This window comes from Thunnus maccoyii, chromosome 12 (genome assembly GCF_910596095.1).
Source record: "Thunnus maccoyii chromosome 12, fThuMac1.1, whole genome shotgun sequence".
Classification (NCBI taxonomy): Eukaryota; Metazoa; Chordata; class Actinopteri; order Scombriformes; family Scombridae; genus Thunnus; species Thunnus maccoyii.
In genome coordinates this window covers 33,498,793-33,519,154 of record NC_056544.1, presented here as the reverse complement: position 1 = coordinate 33,519,154, position 20,362 = coordinate 33,498,793, and the positions used below count along the sequence as shown (strand labels likewise).

The 20,362-nt window shown below is 39.7% G+C and overlaps 1 protein-coding gene across 1 annotated transcript in view; it reads left to right on the top strand.

Annotated features, from left to right (window-relative positions):
• dnajc1 (DnaJ (Hsp40) homolog, subfamily C, member 1) overlaps nt 1-20,267 on the top strand; it is a 20,755-nt gene extending 488 nt beyond the window's left edge. The window contains exons 2-12 of the mRNA XM_042429596.1: nt 1,037-1,138; nt 7,816-7,862; nt 7,965-8,130; nt 8,879-8,976; nt 9,051-9,144; nt 13,194-13,278; nt 13,624-13,787; nt 14,800-14,919; nt 17,789-17,837; nt 19,414-19,790; nt 19,887-20,267. Of these exons, the coding sequence (XP_042285530.1) occupies nt 1,037-1,138; nt 7,816-7,862; nt 7,965-8,130; nt 8,879-8,976; nt 9,051-9,144; nt 13,194-13,278; nt 13,624-13,787; nt 14,800-14,919; nt 17,789-17,837; nt 19,414-19,790; nt 19,887-19,955 (1,371 nt within the window). The 3' untranslated portion in view covers nt 19,956-20,267. The remainder of the gene's footprint in view (nt 1-1,036; nt 1,139-7,815; nt 7,863-7,964; nt 8,131-8,878; nt 8,977-9,050; nt 9,145-13,193; nt 13,279-13,623; nt 13,788-14,799; nt 14,920-17,788; nt 17,838-19,413; nt 19,791-19,886) is intronic.
• The last annotated feature ends 95 nt before the right edge of the window (nt 20,268-20,362 follow it).

Sequence of the window (20,362 nt, the reverse complement as noted above, 5' to 3'; positions counted from 1 at the left end):
CTGCTAGCGGGATGGTAATGCTAACAGCTGCATGCCACGCACACACGGCGGGGCTAAGCTAGTTAGCATCTGAAGCTAATGAACAGCTAACAGCTAGCAGAGTGATAAACAGAGAGGCGGGTAACTTGTCTGTCACCATGGAAACAGTTTCATCTGATTTTATTTAATTCAGTTTGTGTGTTTTTTTAAGATTCATTCATCCAGAATGTTTCAGAAGTTTGAAACAGGAAGTGACCAGAAATAAATAAAGAAACGAAGGGTGATCAATGTTTCTATCAATTATTCTACATGTAAATATCAGCTGATTAACTTTCTGTTGATCAGCTCATTGATTAGAGTTGTAACTGGCACAGAGTAGACCACGGACCCCCATCTGATGAGACTTCTGCTTTTAGACGTTTTATTACAGAAAGTGTATGAAACTCAGGACCAAAACCCTCATAGATTCTGTCACTGTGCTACTTATAGATGCAATTATAGTGAAAATAGATTCTTCCCCTTTTCACTGGGGACTCCCTGGAACGTCCTCGCGTTCCCCTGGGGATCCCCGGACCTCACTTTGAGAACCACTGGATTAGAGGACGAACCTGGAATCAGCCACCATATTTGGAACATTTAAATCTTATGTTACATTAAGACACATCTTCTCTCATTATTCTTGTCACCACTTTTTCTTATCTTCTGTTGTTAATTTGTCACATATATTTCTGGTAGTTGCAGGTTTTCGTTCTCGTTCTGTGTTCACTGTTATGTGTCATCAGAAGCAAATCCCTTGAATGTGAAAACCTACTTGGCAGTAAACCTGTGACGTCTTCTAATGTCTTATAATAATATTACTACTAATAATATAAACTTTAATGATATACAAGTTGATTTTATATGTCAACTGCAGTGAGCTCCTTTCAGTCATCAGATCCTCAGCTCACCTAACTGTTGATGCTTTTGTTGGCTTAGTCACAGGTGTAGAAGAGTTACACACCTGAACAGGTGAGTGTTTGGAACCTGCTCACCTGTCTGTCTCTTTCTGTGTCTTCAGGACGCTTCAGCAGCAGAGATAAAGAAGGCATATCGGCGTCTCTCTCTCACTCTGCATCCTGACAAAAACAAAGATGAAAATGCTGAAACTCAGTTCAGACAGGTGAGACACTGTTCAGACAGGTGAGACACACTGTTCAGACAGGTGAGACACTGTTCAGACAGGTGAGACACTGTTCAGACAGGTGAGACACTGTTCAGACAGGTGAGACACTGTTCAGACAGGTGAGACACTGACATTAGCGGGGAATGTTTGTTTCAATCAATCAATTTTTATTTATGTAGCGCCAAATCACAACAAAGGTCATCTTAAGGCACTTTTCACATAGAGCAGGTCAAGACCGAACTCTTTAATTTACAGAGACCCAACAATTCCCCCATGAGCAGCACTTGGTGACAGCGGTAAGGAAAAACTCCCCTTTAACGGGTAGAAACCTCAAGCAGAACCCGGCTCTTTGGTGGACGGGGTGAGAGAAAGAAAGAAAGAGGGAAAGGGGGGAGGGGGGACAGAATAACAACAATCACAACGACAACAGCAGCAACAGCAACAGCAACAGCCAGGGAAGGATGCCATCAGGACTGTGAAGGACCGCGAAGGCTCGGCCCAGAACCCAGGGTTTCCTGTGAGATGAGAAAAAAAAACTCCGGGGAAGAAGCAAAGTTAGTGACATGCATTGATGTTACATGAATGCATACAGATGGAGAGGAGGAGGAGGAGGAGAGAGGAGCTCAGTGCATCATGGGAAGTCCCCCAGCAGTCTAGGCCTATAGCAGCATAACTAAGGGCTGATCCAAGGTGAGCCTGGTCGGCCCTAACTATAAGCTTTATCAAAAAGGAAAGTTTTAAGCCTACTCTTAAACATAGAGAGGGTGTCTGCACCCCGGACCCAATCTGGAAGATGGTTCCACAGGAGAGGAGCCTGATAGCTGAAGGCTCTGCTAGTCGTGGACTAGTTTTTCTGCATCTTTTTGGGACAGGATGTGCCTGATTGTTTGGAGGCTAGTTCAACAAACGAAGCTGCAGGATGACGTGTGTTCATGTTTGTAAGTTATCAAGTTTTGATGATTTGGAAACAGGCTGTTGTTTCATTCACTACCATGCTTAAAAGAAGAAGGTATCAGGCCTCATATTGCAATGTAATTTAACAATTGAGCATTTAATATTTTATATATTTTAAGATTTTATTTAAACATTGGACATCTGAATGTTGTTTTCAATTAAGACCATGGGCAAAAGTTCCCTGCTGTGTTTTACAGAATATATGGAAAGCAAAGTTTTATTTGTCTCCCCCCACCTTATTTTTTAAAAAATTTTTGCTAATCTGAAAAATGATCCAATCCGTGACTCAAATCCGTGATACGATCCGAACCGTGAGTTTTATCTGGGAACTTAAACTATGTGATTAACCTTCATTGGATAAATCTTGAATTAGAACGATTACTAAATCAAAAACATCTGAGTGCATAAAGGGTTTTCTAGAGTCATGTGCAATGTCTTCTTCACTTCCTTACTTACTACTTATTTACTTTCTTACTTACTACTTATTTACTTTCTTACTTACTACTTACTATTTACTTTCTTACTTACTACTTATTTACTTTCTTACTTACTACTTACTACTTCTTTACTTACTACTTACTATTTACTTTCTTACTTACTACTTATTTACCTCCTTACTTACCACTTATTTACTTTCTTACTTACTACTTATTTACTTTCTTACTTACTACTTACTATTTACTTTCTTACTTACTACTTACTACTTCTTTAATTACTACTTACTATTTACTTCCTTACTTACTACTTATTTACTTCCTTACTTACTACTTATTTACTTTCTTACTTACTACTTATTTACTTCCTTACTTACTACTTATTTACTTTCTTACTTACTACTTATTTACTTTCTTACTTACTACTTATTTACTTCCTTACTTACTACTTACTATTTACTTACTTACTTACTACTTATTTACTTCCTTACTTACTACTTATTTACTTCCTTACTTACTACTTATTTACTTTCTTACTTACTACTTACTATTTACTTACTTACATACTACTTATTTACTTTCTTACTTACTACTTACTATTTACTTACTTACTTACTACTTATTTACTTTCTTACTTACTAACATTTACTTCCTTACTTACTACTTATTTACTTTCTTACTTACTACTTATTTACTTTCTTACTTACTACTTACTATTTACTTCCTTACTTACTACTTATTTACTTTCTTACTTACTACTTACTTACTTACTTCTTACTATTTACTTCCTTACTTACTACTTATTTACTTTCTTACTTACTACTTACTATTTACTTACTTACTTACTTCTTACTATTTACTTTCTTACTTACTACTTACTATTTACTTCCTTACTTCTTATTTACTTTCTTACTTACTACTTACTTATTTACTTCTTTACTTACTACTAACTACTAATTTACTTTCTTATTTACTACTTATTTACTTCCTTACTTACTTCTTACTATTTACTTCCTTACTTACTACTTATTTACTTTCTTACTTACTACTTACTATTTACTTCCTTACTTACTACTTATTTACTTTCTTACTTACTACTTACTATTTACTTCCTTACTTACTACTTATTTACTTTCTTACTTACTACTTACTAGTTACTTACTTACTACTTATTTACTTTCTTACGTACTATTTACTTCCTTCCTTACTACTTATTTACTTCCTTACTTACTACTTATTTACTTTCTTACTTACTACTTACTATTTACTTCCTTACTTACTACTTATTTACTTTCTTACTTACTACTTACTAGTTACTTACTTACTTACTTCTTACTATTTACTTCCTTACTTACTACTTATTTACTTTCTTACTTACTACTTATTTACTTCCTTACTTACTACTTACTATTTACTTACTTACTTACTACTTATTTACTTCCTTACTTACTACTTATTTACTTTCTTACTTACTACTTACTATTTACTTACTTACATACTACTTATTTACTTTCTTACTTACTACTTACTATTTACTTACTTACTTACTACTTATTTACTTTCTTACTTACTAACTATTTACTTCCTTACTTACTACTTATTTACTTCCTTACTTACTACTTATTTACTTTCTTACTTACTACTTACTATTTACTTCCTTACTTACTACTTATTTACTTTCTTACTTACTACTTACTTACTTACTTACTTCTTACTATTTACTTCCTTACTTACTACTTATTTACTTTCTTACTTACTACTTACTATTTACTTCCTTACTTACTTCTTATTTACTTTCTTACTTACTACTTACTTATTTACTTCTTTACTTACTACTAACTACTAATTTACTTTCTTATTTACTACTTATTTACTTCCTTACTTACTTCTTACTATTTACTTCCTTACTTACTACTTATTTACTTTCTTACTTACTACTTACTATTTACTTCCTTACTTACTACTTATTTACTTTCTTACTTACTACTTACTAGTTACTTACTTACTACTTATTTACTTTCTTACGTACTATTTACTTCCTTACTTACTACTTATTTACTTCCTTACTTACTACTTATTTACTTTCTTACTTACTACTTACTATTTACTTCCTTACTTACTACTTATTTACTTTCTTACTTACTACTTACTAGTTACTTACTTACTTACTACTTACTATTTACTTCCTTACTTACTACTTATTTACTTTCTTACTTACTACTTACTTACTTACTTACTTCTTACTATTTACTTCCTTACTTACTACTTATTTACTTTCTTACTTACTACTTATTTACTTTCTTACTTACTTCTTACTATTTACTTCCTTACTTACTACTTATTTACTTTCTTACTTACTACTTACTTACTTACTTACTTCTTACTATTTACTTCCTTACTTACTACTTATTTACTTTCTTACTTACTACTTACTATTTACTTCCTTACTTCTTATTTACTTTCTTACTTACTACTTACTTATTTACTTCTTTACTTACTACTAACTACTAATTTACTTTCTTATTTACTACTTATTTACTTCCTTACTTACTTCTTACTATTTACTTCCTTACTTACTACTTATTTACTTTCTTACTTACTACTTATTTACTTCCTTACTTACTTCTTACTATTTACTTCCTTACTTACTACTTATTTACTTTCTTACTTACTACTTACTTATTTACTTCTTTACTTACTACTAACTACTTATTTACTTTCTTACTTACTACTTATTTACTTCTTTACTTACTGCTATTTACTATCGTCCTTACTTCTTTACTTACTACTAACTACTTATTTACTTCCTTACTTACTACTGATTTACTTTCTTACTACTTATTTACTTTCTTACTTACTACTTACTATTTACTTCCTTACTTACTACTTATTTACTTTCTTACTTACTACTTATTTACTTTCTTACTTACTACTTACTAGTTACTTACTTACTACTTATTTACTTTCTTACGTACTATTTACTTCCTTACTTACTACTTATTTACTTCCTTACTTACTACTTATTTACTTTCTTACTTACTACTTACTAGTTACTTACTTACTTACTTCTTACTATTTACTTCCTTACTTACTACTTATTTACTTTCTTACTTACTACTTACTTACTTACTTCTTACTATTTACTTCCTTACTTACTACTTATTTACTTTCTTACTTACTACTTACTATTTACTTACTTACTTACTTCTTACTATTTACTTCCTTACTTACTACTTATTTACTTTCTTACTTACTACTTACTTACTTACTTACTTACTTCTTACTATTTACTTCCTTACTTACTACTTATTTACTTTCTTACTTACTACTTACTATTTACTTCCTTACTTCTTATTTACTTTCTTACTTACTACTTACTTATTTACTTCTTTACTTACTACTAACTACTAATTTACTTTCTTATTTACTACTTATTTACTTCCTTACTTACTTCTTACTATTTACTTCCTTACTTACTACTTATTTACTTTCTTACTTACTACTTATTTACTTCCTTACTTACTACTGATTTACTTTCTTACTTACTACTTATTTACTTTCTTACTTACTACTTATTTACTTCTTTACTTACTGCTATTTACTATCGTCCTTACTTCTTTACTTACTACTAACTACTTATTTACTTCCTTACTTACTACTGATTTACTTTCTTACTCACCACTTATTTACTTTCTTACTTACTACTTACTATTTACTTACTTACTTACTTCTTACTATTTACTTCCTTACTTACTACTTATTTACTTTCTTACTTACTACTTACTTATTTACTTCTTTACTTACTACTAACTACTAATTTACTTTCTTATTTACTACTTATTTACTTCCTTACTTACTTCTTACTATTTACTTCCTTACTTACTACTTATTTACTTTCTTACTTACTTCTTACTATTTACTTCCTTACTTACTACTTATTTACTTTACTTACTACTTATTTACTTCCTTACTTACTTCTTACTATTTACTTCCTTACTTACTACTTATTTACTTTCTTACTTACTACTTACTTATTTACTTCTTTACTTACTACTAACTACTTATTTACTTTCTTACTTACTACTTATTTACTTCTTTACTTACTGCTATTTACTATCGTCCTTACTTCTTTACTTACTACTAACTACTTATTTACTTCCTTACTTACTACTGATTTACTTTCTTACTTACTACTTATTTACTTCCTAAACTTACTACTTTACTTCCTACTTTCTTTAACACTGGAATTGGCCCAGTAGATCCCAACGGACCCCTTGGATATTAATAAACAATTCTGTGACTTTTATTCTAATCTACTTCTGAACATCCAACTGATCTGGGTTTAATGGATACATTTTTGAAAATCTATCTGTGAAAGTTACTCTAAAGAATCCCTAGATCATCCTGTTGCCTTATATGAAATAAAAAATGCTGTTACGTCTATGCAGAGAGGCGAGAGTCCAGGCCAGATGGTTTTCCTACAGAATTTACAGAGAGTCCTTTACTTGACTCTGTATTTGATAATAGTTTAGATTCATCGAACCTCCCTCAAACCCGCCGTCAGGCGTCAATATCCCTACTTTTGAAAAAGGATCCTCTTAATTGCTCCTCCTGCCATCCCTTAAGTCTCCTTAACATTGTCCTTAAGATACTGGCTAAAGTGCTGCCTCTTCGCCTTAAGTCTATTTTGCTCAATATTATCTCCTCTTTATTAAAAATAGACTTTTTGTATATGTCAGGCATGTGTTTAATATCCTCTATCCTCTGTCCTTGGATGCTGAGAAAGCCTTCGATGGTGTGGAATGAGGCTACCTGCTTTATGTTCGCTGGTGTTTTGGTTTGGGTGACACTTTTATCTCCAGGGTCAGATTGTTATCCACTACCTCCATAGCTTTTTTTCAGGTTCTTGTACAAGGAAGACATTTTTATGGCATTTGACATAATTTATCATAAATTAAGAATGAGTTTGCTCTACTAGCTTTTAACTTTTTTCACTACTTATAAATTAGACACATAAAAACATCTCTTGATTTAATCCTAGAAACCAAAGTTTAAGATACACACTGCAGGGATCCTGTCTGACAGCTTATTATATCGTAGGTGAAACACATTGACTGCTTCTTAGCTCTTGAAAATGTGTTTTGCTTTGTGTGTGTGTGTGTGTGTGTGTGTGTGTGTGTGTGTGTGTGTGTAGGATGGGTCAATGCAGAGGATCAGTTTCCTCACAGGGATCAATAAAGTTCTTCTTCAAATTAAATCCTTTTGACGACTCTGTTTTCTCTTCAGCTGGTCGCCATTTATGAAGTCCTGAAGGATGAGGAGAGACGACGCAGGTGAGACTCACCTGTCTGCATCACAGTCACCTCTCAGCCAATCAGAACGCACAGACAGACCTCTGCAGCTGTGTGTGTGTGTGTGTGTGTGTGTGTGTGCAGGTACGATGACATCCTGGTGAACGGGCTTCCTGATTGGCGGCAGCCAGTCTTCTACTATAGACGGGTGAGGAAGATGAGTAACGCTGAGCTGGCCTTCCTCCTCTTCCTCATCCTCACCGTGGGACATTACGCCGTCATCTGGTCCATCTACTTGGAGAAACAGCTGGTGAGAACCAATCACAACAGCCAATCAGAAGAGAGCAGGTCATATGACCTGATGACTAGGGATGGTTATCGCTTGAATTTTATTGATTCTGATTCCAATTCTGCTAATCGATTCTGGTTCTTATCGATTCCCAGTTTCAATTCCAGTACGGTTAAAAAAATTTAAAAAAAGGTCAAATGTTTTGATAACAAAAATCTTTTAAGAATTTACTTATTACTTACTGTTTCATTAAAATAAGTAATTCAAAGTCTTTTCTGTCTCATTGTTCCTTCAGTGTGTCGTCACGTGACACGTGTCACATGTCACGTCACGTGCACACTAGTAAACAGAGCTGCAGCATGATAACTAACATTATTACAAACTGCTATGCAGGGTTTTTCTGATCAGACTTTAAACACAATGATCTGTTACTCCAACGGACTGCTGGATCGTATTTCATTGTCTCACCAGCACTTAAAACAACACGCCCCTTGTATTGTTTGACCGTCTTTCTCTCAGTACTGTTGTGATGTCAGCAGCGCGTGCTCCTTTGTAAATAAACTGACCCGCTGTTGCAGTGATACATGACGGAGATAGATCCTGGCAGCCACGTGCTTGCAGGTATCTGGCACGTTTAGGAACCGATGAGCAGAATCGGAATTAACATTTCTTAATGTTTCCTTTGGAATCTGAATATTGGAACTGGTTCTAATTTGGAACCGGTTCTTGATGCCCAACCCTACTGATGACGAATCCTCCATGTTTGCAGGACGAGCTGCTGAGTAAGAAGAAGAAAGAGAAGAAGAAGAAGTTAAACTCCAGACCTGCAGACGAGCTGAGATGTATCAGCCAGGACCGGCCCGACAGGTACAGCTGTGACATCATCACTGCATCTCCTGTTTACCACCTTGTTTCTGTTGTTTATTGTTTGTTTGTTTCAGAGTTCAGGACCGACCTCACTGGCACGACATCCTCCCTCTGAAGCTGAGCATCTGGCTTTACCTGTCCATCAAAAACCTGCCGCAGACCCTCCAGGTACGCTACCTGTCTGTTTACCTGTCTGTTTACCTGTCTGTGACCTGTCTGTTTACCTGTCTGTTTACCTGTCTGTTTACCTGTCTGTTTACCTGTTTACCTGTCTGTTTACCTGTCTGTGACCTGTCTGTTTACCTGTCTGTTTACCTGTCTGTTTACCTGTCTGTTTACCTGTCTGTGACCTGTCTGTTTACCTGTTTACCTGTCTGTTTACCTGTCTGTTTACCTGTCTGTTACCTGTCTGTTTACCTGTTTACCTGTCTGTTTACCTGTCTGTTACCTGTCTGTTTACCTGTCTGTGACCTGTCTGTGACCTGTCTGTTTACCTGTCTGTTTACCTGTCTGTTTACCTGTCTGTTTACCTGTCTGTGACCTGTCTGTGACCTGTCTGTTTACCTGTCTGTTTACCTGTCTGTTTACCTGTCTGTGACCTGTCTGTTCACCTGTCTGTTTACCTGTCTGTTTACCTGTCTGTTACCTGTCTGTGACCTGTCTGTTTACCTGTCTGTTTACCTGTCTGTTTACCTGTCTGTGACCTGTCTGTTTACCTGTCTGTGACCTGCCTGTTTACCTGTCTGTTAACCTGTCTGTGACCTGTCTGTGACCTGTCTGTTTACCTGTTTACCTGTCTGTTTACCTGTCTGTTTACCTGTCTGTTAACCTGTCTGTGACCTGTCTGTTTACCTGTCTGTTTACCTGTCTGTTACCAGTCTGTTAACCTGTTTGTGACCTGTCTGTGACCTGTCTGTTTACCTGTCTGTTAACCTGTCTGTGACCTGTCTGTTACCTGTCTGTTACCAGTCTGTTTACTTGTCTGTGACCTGTCTGTTACCAGTCTGTTACCAGTCTGTTACCAGTCTGTGACCTGTCTGTGACCTGTCTGTGACCTGTCTGTGACCTGTCTGTGACCTGTCTGTTTACCTGTCTGTTTACCTGTCTGTTTACCTGTTTACCTGTCAGTTTACCTGTCTGTTACCAGTCTGTTTACTTGTCTGTGACCTGTCTGTTTACCTGTCAGTTTACCTGTCTGTTTACCTGTCTGTTACCAGTCTGTTTACTTGTCTGTGACCTGTCTGTGACCTGTCTGTTACCAGTCTGTTTACTTGTCTGTTTACTTGTCTGTTTACCTGTCAGTTTACCTGTCTGTTTACCTGTTTACTTGTCTGTTCACCTGTCTGTTTACCTGTTTACTTGTCTGTTCACCTGTCTGTTTACCTGTCTGTTACCTGTTTACCTGTCAGTTTACCTGTCTGTTTACCTGTTTACTTGTCTGTTCACCTGTCTGTTTACCTGTCTGTTTACCTGTCTGTTACCTGTTTACCTGTCTGTTACCTGTTTACCTGTCTGTTTACCTGTTTACTTGTCTGTTCACCTGTCTGTTTACCTGTCTGTTCACCTGTCTGTTTACCTGTCTGTTTACCTGTTTACCTGTCTGTTACCTGTTTACCTGTCAGTTTACCTGTCTGTTCACCTGTTTACCTGTCTGTTTACCTGTCTGTTACCTGTTTACCTGTCTGTTTACCTGTCTGTTACCTGTTTACCTGTCTGTTTACCTGTTTACCTGTCTGTTACCTGTTTACCTGTCTGTTACCTGTTTACCTGTCAGTTTACCTGTCTGTTACCTGTTTACTTGTCTGTTCACCTGTCTGTTTACCTGTCTGTTTACCTGTCTGTTACCTGTTTACCTGTCTGTTACCTGTTTACCTGTCTGTTTACCTGTCTGTTTACCTGTCTGTTTACCTGTCTGTTACCTGTTTACCTGTCTGTTTACCTGTCTGTTTACCTGTCTGTTACCTGTTTACCTGTCTGTTTACCTGTCTGTTTACCTGTCTGTTACCTGTTTACCTGTCTGTTTACCTGTCTGTTACCTGTTTACCTGTCTGTTTACCTGTCTGTTTACCTGTCTGTTACCTGTTTACCTGTATGTTTACCTGTCTGTTTACCTGTCTGTTACCTGTTTACCTGTCTGTTTACCTGTCTGTTTACCTGTCTGTTACCTGTTTACCTGTCTGTTTACCTGTCTGTTACCTGTCTGTGACCTGTTTACCTGTCTGTTACCTGTCTGTGACCTGTTTACCTGTCTGTTTACCTGTCTGTTACCTGTTTACCTGTCTGTTTACCTGTCTGTTACCTGTTTACCTGTCTGTTAACCTGTCTGTGACCTGTCTGTGACCTGTCTGTTACCTGTCTGTTACCAGTCTGTTTACTTGTCTGTGACCTGTCTGTTACCAGTCTGTTACCAGTCTGTTACCAGTCTGTGACCTGTCTGTGACCTGTCTGTGACCTGTCTGTGACCTGTCTGTTTACCTGTCTGTTTACCTGTCTGTTTACCTGTTTACCTGTCAGTTTACCTGTCTGTTTACCTGTCTGTTACCAGTCTGTTTACTTGTCTGTGACCTGTCTGTGACCTGTCTGTTTACCTGTCTGTTACCTGTCTGTTACCAGTCTGTTTACTTGTCTGTTTACTTGTCTGTTTACCTGTCAGTTTACCTGTCTGTTTACCTGTTTACTTGTCTGTTCACCTGTCTGTTTACCTGTTTACTTGTCTGTTCACCTGTCTGTTTACCTGTCTGTTACCTGTTTACCTGTCAGTTTACCTGTCTGTTTACCTGTTTACTTGTCTGTTCACCTGTCTGTTTACCTGTCTGTTTACCTGTCTGTTACCTGTTTACCTGTCTGTTTACCTGTTTACCTGTCTGTTACCTGTTTACCTGTCTGTTTACCTGTTTACTTGTCTGTTCACCTGTCTGTTTACCTGTCTGTTCACCTGTCTGTTTACCTGTCTGTTTACCTGTTTACCTGTCTGTTACCTGTTTACCTGTCAGTTTACCTGTCTGTTCACCTGTTTACCTGTCTGTTTACCTGTCTGTTACCTGTTTACCTGTCTGTTTACCTGTCTGTTACCTGTTTACCTGTCTGTTTACCTGTTTACCTGTCTGTTACCTGTTTACCTGTCTGTTACCTGTTTACCTGTCAGTTTACCTGTCTGTTACCTGTTTACTTGTCTGTTCACCTGTCTGTTTACCTGTCAGTTTACCTGTCTGTTACCTGTTTACCTGTCTGTTACCTGTTTACCTGTCTGTTTACCTGTCTGTTTACCTGTCTGTTTACCTGTCTGTTACCTGTTTACCTGTCTGTTTACCTGTCTGTTACCTGTTTACCTGTCTGTTTACCTGTCTGTTTACCTGTCTGTTACCTGTTTACCTGTCTGTTTACCTGTCTGTTACCTGTTTACCTGTCTGTTTACCTGTCTGTTTACCTGTCTGTTACCTGTTTACCTGTATGTTTACCTGTCTGTTTACCTGTCTGTTACCTGTTTACCTGTCTGTTTACCTGTCTGTTTACCTGTCTGTTACCTGTTTACCTGTCTGTTTACCTGTTTACCTGTCTGTTACCTGTTTACCTGTCTGTTTACCTGTCTGTTTACCTGTCTGTTACCTGTTTACCTGTCTGTTTACCTGTTTACCTGTCTGTTACCTGTTTACCTGTCTGTTTACCTGTCTGTTTACCTGTCTGTTACCTGTTTACCTGTCAGTTTACCTGTCTGTTTACCTGTCTGTTTACCTGTTTACCTGTCTGTTACCTGTTTACCTGTCTGTTTACCTGTCTGTTACCTGTTTACCTGTCTGTTTACCTGTCAGTTTACCTGTCTGTTTACCTGTCTGTTACCTGTTTACCTGTCTGTTTACCTGTCTGTTACCTGTTTACCTGTCTGTTTACCTGTCTGTTTACCTGTCTGTTACCTGTTTACCTGTCTGTTTACCTGTCTGTTACCTGTTTACCTGTCTGTTACCTGTCTGTGACCTGTTTACCTGTCTGTTTACCTGTCTGTTACCTGTCTGTGACCTGTTTACCTGTCTGTTTACCTGTCTGTTACCTGTCTGTGACCTGTTTACCTGTCTGTTACCTGTCTGTTTACCTGTCTGTTACCTGTTTACCTGTCTGTTTACCTGTCTGTTACCTGTCTGTGACCTGTTTACCTGTCTGTTTACCTGTCTGTGACCTGTTTACCTGTCTGTTTACCTGTCTGTTACCTGTCTGTGTTGCAGGAGGTGCAGCAGTACTATGAGGAGTACCAGCAGATGAAGCAGCAGCAGAGAGAAGAAGCTGAAGCTGAACAAGAAGTTGTGACCAGTAAACATTTTTATTATTTTATTATTTTTCCTTCCAGGCTGCCGTAGTTTCAGCTCATTTATATAAAACTGACAGGCGTTGAAGTTGTTGATAATCAATCACAGTCAATGATCAGTGATCAGTCTCCTTAGTGTTTGAGCTACTGACAGTGTCGGACTGTCCCAGCAGCACCTGAATGCACCATGGCAGTGTTGGAGGCGGGGCCATGTTCACTCCTACGCCAGCTGCGCCCAGTACAGACGTCCGCTGGCTGACGGCTGACTTCCAGTTCAGCTCTCCGCTAACTGGAATGAGATGAAATGATTTAATCGTTCGGCTCTTAAGACTTTCTGTTCGTCCTCGCAGGAGAGAAGAGGCCGAAGGTGAAGAAGCCGAAGGTGGAGTTTCCAGTTTACGAGCCGTCAGCAGAGAACCTGAACTACCAGAGTTACCAGCAGACCTCGTCCATCGAGGACATCGAAGACCAGATGGATGACTGGCTGCAGGACCGCAAGGCTGCCAAGAAGAAGGTCTGATATTATTGATCTGTTATTGATCTGATCAGTTCATATTACAGTTATAGACAGAACAAGAAGGAGGTCTGATATTATTGATCTGTTATTGATCTGATCAGTTCATATTACAGTTATAGACAGAACAAGAAGGAGAAGGTCTGATATTATTGATCTGTTATTGATCTGATCAGTTCATATTACAGTTATAGACAGAACAAGAAGGAGAAGGTCTGATATTATTGATCTGATATTTTTAGGGTGAGGCCACTTTGGCCTTTGATAAATACAAATTTATTGGGGCGTCCACGGCACCGGCTGTTTGGCCGTGGTATACTTCCTGCCTTCTGTTATTGATCCGATCAGTTCATTCCAGGGTCTGAAATTAACGGAGGCTTTGCTCCTAAAAATGTAAAGTTGCCCTTGGAGTCGGGATGAGGAGCTTTGCAATGTAAAATAATCAGTTAAAGACTTGATCCAGATGTTGCTCTGTAGTAAATGTGCAACTGGGAAATGTCTGGGCCAGCTGGGCTTCCGTACCTGCACAGTCTGTCCCCCCCCCCCCCCCCCTCCCCTCCCGCTCTGTGAGGCAGCAGCAACAGTTTGTTAATTCAAACCTGTCACACTTCAAACAGAACATGCAGACAATCAGCAATGTTGCTGACATGTTGAACTGACGTTGTTACGTAACGTTGTCTTTATTGTTTCTACTTTTGAAAATAAAATCTGCATTAAAAATACTCACAGTTCTAATCTGTCACTGAGATTATCAGTGTGAGTATTTTTACTCATTAAATGTTCATTATAAGTTCGGCTGCTATCTTCACTGTTTTAATAAGAGTCAGTGAATCTCGGTCGTTATGCAACAAGTGTTTCACATCATTTGAAATAACTGGAACATATTTCATGAGGGTAAAAACAGTGAATTTCCTGCCCTGGTTGATGCAGTTTGGTTAAAGACAGAAGGTTTGTCTCTGTGTCTTCAGGTGTGATGGACACCTGAATGATGTCTCTGTCTCTGTGTCCTCAGGCTGCAGACTGGACGGAGGACGAGCTGAGCTTCCTCAGCAGGTTGATGGTTAAATTCCCTGGAGGAACTCCGGGTCGCTGGGAGAAGATCGCCCATGAGCTGGGGAGATCAGTGACTGATGTAAGACATCGTATTGGTGATCAGTGATGTCAGAAACCTGATAAACTGCATATTTGTCAGAGATCAGTTTATCATAAGTTATCAATATTGTGTTGTAGAGGGTTTTATGTGTGTCAATACTTACAATACATCTGCCTTTATTTTGGAGTTGTGAGCTGAAAACATTTGATTCTCTTGTAGTAAACATCAGGTTTCTCTGAGAGGAGACGAAGCTGCTGATCAGTTTAGTTTGTAGATGACGTCTTAAACAACAGTCACGATCTTTAATAAATCTCTGCCAGCAGAGAGCCGTCAGCGGACCTGAGTGAGTGTTGGAGGCGGCCGTGTGCTCCAGGACGTCTCTCAGGGCTTTCAGTGATCTACACCGATAATCGCTGTGAACTGGCAGCATCTCGCTGTATGTGTCTGGGTGAACTTCAGTTGTTTCTGTAATTCATGCAGCAGAGTTATTACAAACATTTACCTCAAATGCTGCTGAAACCTTTTCACCAATTGCACAGATCTGGCTGCGTCAGGACTTAACAGCTGCTTGGCGGCGTCCTGTCAGAACAGCAGCACCAACAGTTTCTTCATTTCAAATTCTTCTGTCAGCAGTTTCTTCACATCCTCAAAAAAGACGTCCGCTCTACAATTTCAGAGTTCTTGAACAATTAGTTTTAGTCTTGTTGTTATCTATGTACCTGACATATGCAATGACTCGCTTACTGTTACTGATGTCTGTGGTCTCATCCAGTCTTGTCAACATCACCCACAAGTGTTCTTGCAATAGCTTGGTGCTTTTCTGACATTCCTTTCTCATTAAGGTAGCTTCCAGAACTTGATGAGTCTGTGTTCAGTGGTTTTGGAACGACACTCCATGTCTTTCATGAATTTAACCAGATTTAACCAAATTAGCCAATTTGTTTTCTGCTATGAAACAGGTGGTTCGTTTCCTTCTCACGCTGCAGCAGCACAACTTCAGTAGCATCAGCCATCACGTTCTTTGCTGAATCTGCTTCACGCTTTTTCTTCAAGGCTGCTGAATGAGAAACGCCATCTGAGTGGCAACTTGAAGTTTAAAAAGGCGTAAAAGGCGTAAAAGGCGTAAAAGGTGTAAAAGGCGCAGCACCGTCCATTTTACAAATCAAATCATTTCACAAGTTGGAGCCACGGATATATTCTGAACCAGTTAGCCTGAAACTTGTCTTTAGACTTCTGCTTCACCTTCATAACGTTATCGTTACTTGTCTGAGAATCTTGAGGATTGATGTTGTTTATGTTGACATCACTGGTGTCAACGTGATGTGAAAGTGAAGATAAATCAGTTTAAAAGTTAAAAAAATAAATTCCTCCCACCGTTAAACGGCTCTGGATTACAGCAGAATCCGGTGGTCTGGTGTGTGTCTGTCTGCCGCCAAGCCGCGGCCGAATCCCCCGGTCCAGCCCCATGGTACGTGCAAAATTTTCACTGAAGTTGAATATTTTCAACTTGTGCGAATTTCACGTATTCGTGTCATTCACATCATTTGCGACGCTCAGAGCGAATACACACGAATTTGCTTCTTTACATTGACTTTATATGTAATCTCATCACGCGAAGAATTCGCTTTGCGTTTGGTGTGAACACAACATAACAATTTCCCCCGATTCCAGTCTTTGTGCTGAGCTAGGCTAACAGTTTCCCCCTGATTCCAGTCTTTGTGCTGAGCTAGGCTAACAGTTTCCCCTGATTCCAGTCTTTGTGCTGAGCTAGGCTAACAGTTTCCCCCTGATTCCAGTCTTTGTGCTAAGCTAGGCTAACAGTTTCCCCCTGATTCCAGTCTTTGTGCTAAGCTAGGCTAACAGTTTCTCCCCGATTCCAGTCTTTGTGTTAAGCTAGGCTAACAGTTTCCCCTGATTCCAGTCTTTGTGCTGAGCTAGGCTAACAGTTTCCCCCTGATTCCAGTCTTTGTGTTAAGCTAGGCTAACAGTTTCCCCTGATTCCAGTCTTTGTGCTAAGTTAGGCTAACAGTTTCTCCCCGATTCCAGTCTTTGTGTTAAGCTAGGCTAACAGTTTCCCCCTGATTCCAGTCTTTGTGTTAAGCTAGGCTAACAGTTTCCCCCGATTCCAGTCTTTGTGCTAAGCTAGGCTAACAGTTTCCCCTGATTCCAGTCTTTGTGTTAAGCTAGGCTAACTGTTTCCCCCTGATTCCAATCTTTGTGTTAAGCTATGCTAACAGTTTCCCCTGATTCCAGTCTTTGTGCTAAGCTAGGCTAACAGTTTCCCCCTGATTCCAGTCTTTGTGTTAAGCTAGGCTAACAGTTTCCCCCTGATTCCAGTCTTTGTGCTAAGCTAGGCTAACAGTTTCCCCCTGATTCCAGTCTTTGTGTTAAGCTAGGCTAACAGTTTCCCCTGATTCCAGTCTTTGTGTTAAGCTAGGCTAACAGTTTCCTCCGATTCCAGTCTTTGTGTTAAGCTAGGCTAACTGTTTCCCCCTGATTCCAGTCTTTGTGCTAAGCTAGGCTAACAGTTTCTCCCCGATTCCAGTCTTTGTGTTAAGCTAGGCTAACAGTTTCCCCTGATTCCAGTCTTTGTGTTAAGCTAGGCTAACAGTTTCCCCCTGATTCCAGTCTTTGTGTTAAGCTAGGCTAACAGTTTCCCCTGATTCCAGTCTTTGTGTTAAGCTAGGCTAACAGTTTCCCCCTGATTCCAGTCTTTGTGTTAAGCTAGGCTAACAGTTTCCCCCTGATTCCAGTCTTTGTGTTAAGCTAGGCTAACAGTTTCCCCCTGATTCCAGTCTTTGTGTTAAGCTAGGCTAACCATATCCTGGACCTGTCTGTGCTCCACAGAGAAACGTCATCTTGTTCTTCTAAACACCTGAAACTGACTGAAGTTTGTTTCCTTCAACAGGTGACGACTAAAGTCAAACAGGCCAAAGACAACGTGAGCCTTCCCTCAGGTAAACTCTACTGCTGTTTCTACTGTTCAAGTACTAGGTTCTACTGTAACCGTCAGGTTCTACTGAGGTTCTACTGTCAGCATCAGGTTCTACTGAGGTTCTACTGTCAGCATCAGGTTCTAATGAGGTTCTACTGTCAGTATCAGGTTCTAAGGAGGTCCTACTGTAACCGTCAGGTTCTACTGAGGTTCTACTGTCAGTATCAGGTTCTAATGAGGTCCTACTGCAACCGTCAGGTTCTACTGAGGTTCTACTGTCAGTATCAGGTTCTAATGAGGTTCTACTGTAACTGTCAGGTTCTACTGAGGTTCTACTGTCAGCATCAGGTTCTAATGAGGTTCTACTGTCAGTATCAGGTTCTAATGAGGTTCTACTGTCAGCATCAGGTTCTAATGAGGTTCTACTGTCAGTATCAGGTTCTACTGAGGTTCTACTGTAACCGTCAGGTTCTACTGAGGTTCTACTGCCAGCATCAGGTTCTAATGAGGTTCTACTATCAGTAACAGGTTCTAATGAGGTTCTACTGTCAGCATCAGGTTCTAATGAGGTTCTACTGTCAGCATCAGGTTCTAATGAGGTTCTACTGTAACCGTCAGGTTCTACTGAGGTTCTACTGTCAGCATCAGGTTCTAATGAGGTTCTACTGTCACTATCAGGTTCTAATGAGGTTCTACTGTCAGTATCAGGTTCTAAGGAGGTTCTACTGTAACGTCAGGTTCTGCTGAGGTTCTACTGTCAGTATCAGGTTCTAAGGAGGTTCTACTGTCAGTATCAGGTTCTAAGGAGGTTCTACTGTAACGTCAGGTTCTGCTGAGGTTCTACTGTCAGTATCAGGTTCTAAGGAGGTTCTACTGTCAGTATCAGGTTCTAAGGAGGTCCTACTGTAACGTCAGGTTCTGCTGAGGTTCTACTGTCAGTATCAGGTTCTGAGGAGGTTCTACTGTCAGTATCAGGTTCTAAGGAGGTTCTACTGTCAGTATCAGGTTCTAAGGAGGTTCTACTGTAACGTCAGGTTCTAAGGAGGTTCTACTGTCAGTATCAGGTTCTGAGGAGGTTCTACTGTCAGTATCAGGTTCTAAGGAGGTTCTACTGTAACGTCAGGTTCTGCTGAGGTTCTACTGTCAGTATCAGGTTCTGAGGAGGTCCTACTGTAACCGTCAGGTTCTAATGAGGTTCTACTGTCAGTATCAGGTTCTAAGGAGGTCCTACTGTAACCGCCAGGTTCTGCTGAGGTTCTACTGTCAGTATCAGGTTCTAAGGAGGTTCTACTGTAACGTCAGGTTCTGCTGAGGTTCTACTGTCAGTATCAGGTTCTGAGGAGGTTCTACTGTCAGTATCAGGTTCTAAGGAGGTTCTACTGTCAGTATCAGGTTCTAAGGAGGTTCTACTGTAACGTCAGGTTCTGCTGAGGTTCTACTGTCAGTATCAGGTTCTGAGGAGGTCCTACTGTAACCGCCAGGTTCTGCTGAGGTTCTACTGTCAGTATCAGGTTCTAAGGAGGTTCTACTGTAACGTCAGGTTCTGCTGAGGTTCTACTGTCAGTATCAGGTTCTGAGGAGGTTCTACTGTGCTGCAGGTCTGGTGAAGCTGTCGGAGCTGAAGGGACAGCCTCCTCCTGTGAGGTCACTTCCTGACAGCATGATGACTCAGCGAGGGGGTGGAGCCTGTGAGGAGGAGGCGGAGCCAGAGGAGGAGGAGGAAGCTCCAGCGGTCAGGAGGAGGAACAGGAAGACTGTCACAGCAGCAGACGGGGGAGAGGTCCGGGTCAGAGGTCGGCGGCAGAGAGATTTCGACCCGGCAGCAGCAGCGGAAGAGGAGGAGGCGGAGCCTCAGGACCACACCACCTGGACTCAGAGCCAACAGAAGCTGCTGGAACTCGCTCTGCAACAGTTCCCCAGAGGAACCGGAGAACGCTGGGACCGCATCGCCAAGGTGGTCCCCGGCAAGACCAAGGTACTTGTAAGGGACCGTAGGGTTAACTGATCGATAGCTGATTAATTAACTGATTGATTAACTGATTGATTAACCGATTGATTGTATTGGTTTCAGGAGGAGTGTATGATTCGCTACAAGATGTTAGCGGAGCTCGTTCAGAAGAGGAAACAAGCCAAGAGCTGATGAACGCTGACCCTGCCTCCTGCTGTGACCTTTGACCTCCCATGTTTTATTCCTGTCCAGGTGAACTGGCTCCTGATCAGATGGATATGTTTTGTTTTTTTATCGGCTCACCTGGTCAGGTGTGTTTTTTTAACCGATGTCTGGTGTCAAACAGGACGACGTCACCTGACCTCTGACCTCACAGCTTCATGTGCCTTAGCTCCACTCAACATGCTGTCAATCACTTCTGTTCAACTGATCAATAAACATATTTATTATCTGCTGCAGTAAGAAAGTAGAGAACTCACTTTGTGAATAAAATAAATAACAGTTGCTGTGTGGTGTTTTCTGAGGTTGCCATGGTAACTAAGTACTCCATTTTCTTCTACTTTATTCTTTCACTTTACATTTATTTAACTCTTCTGTTT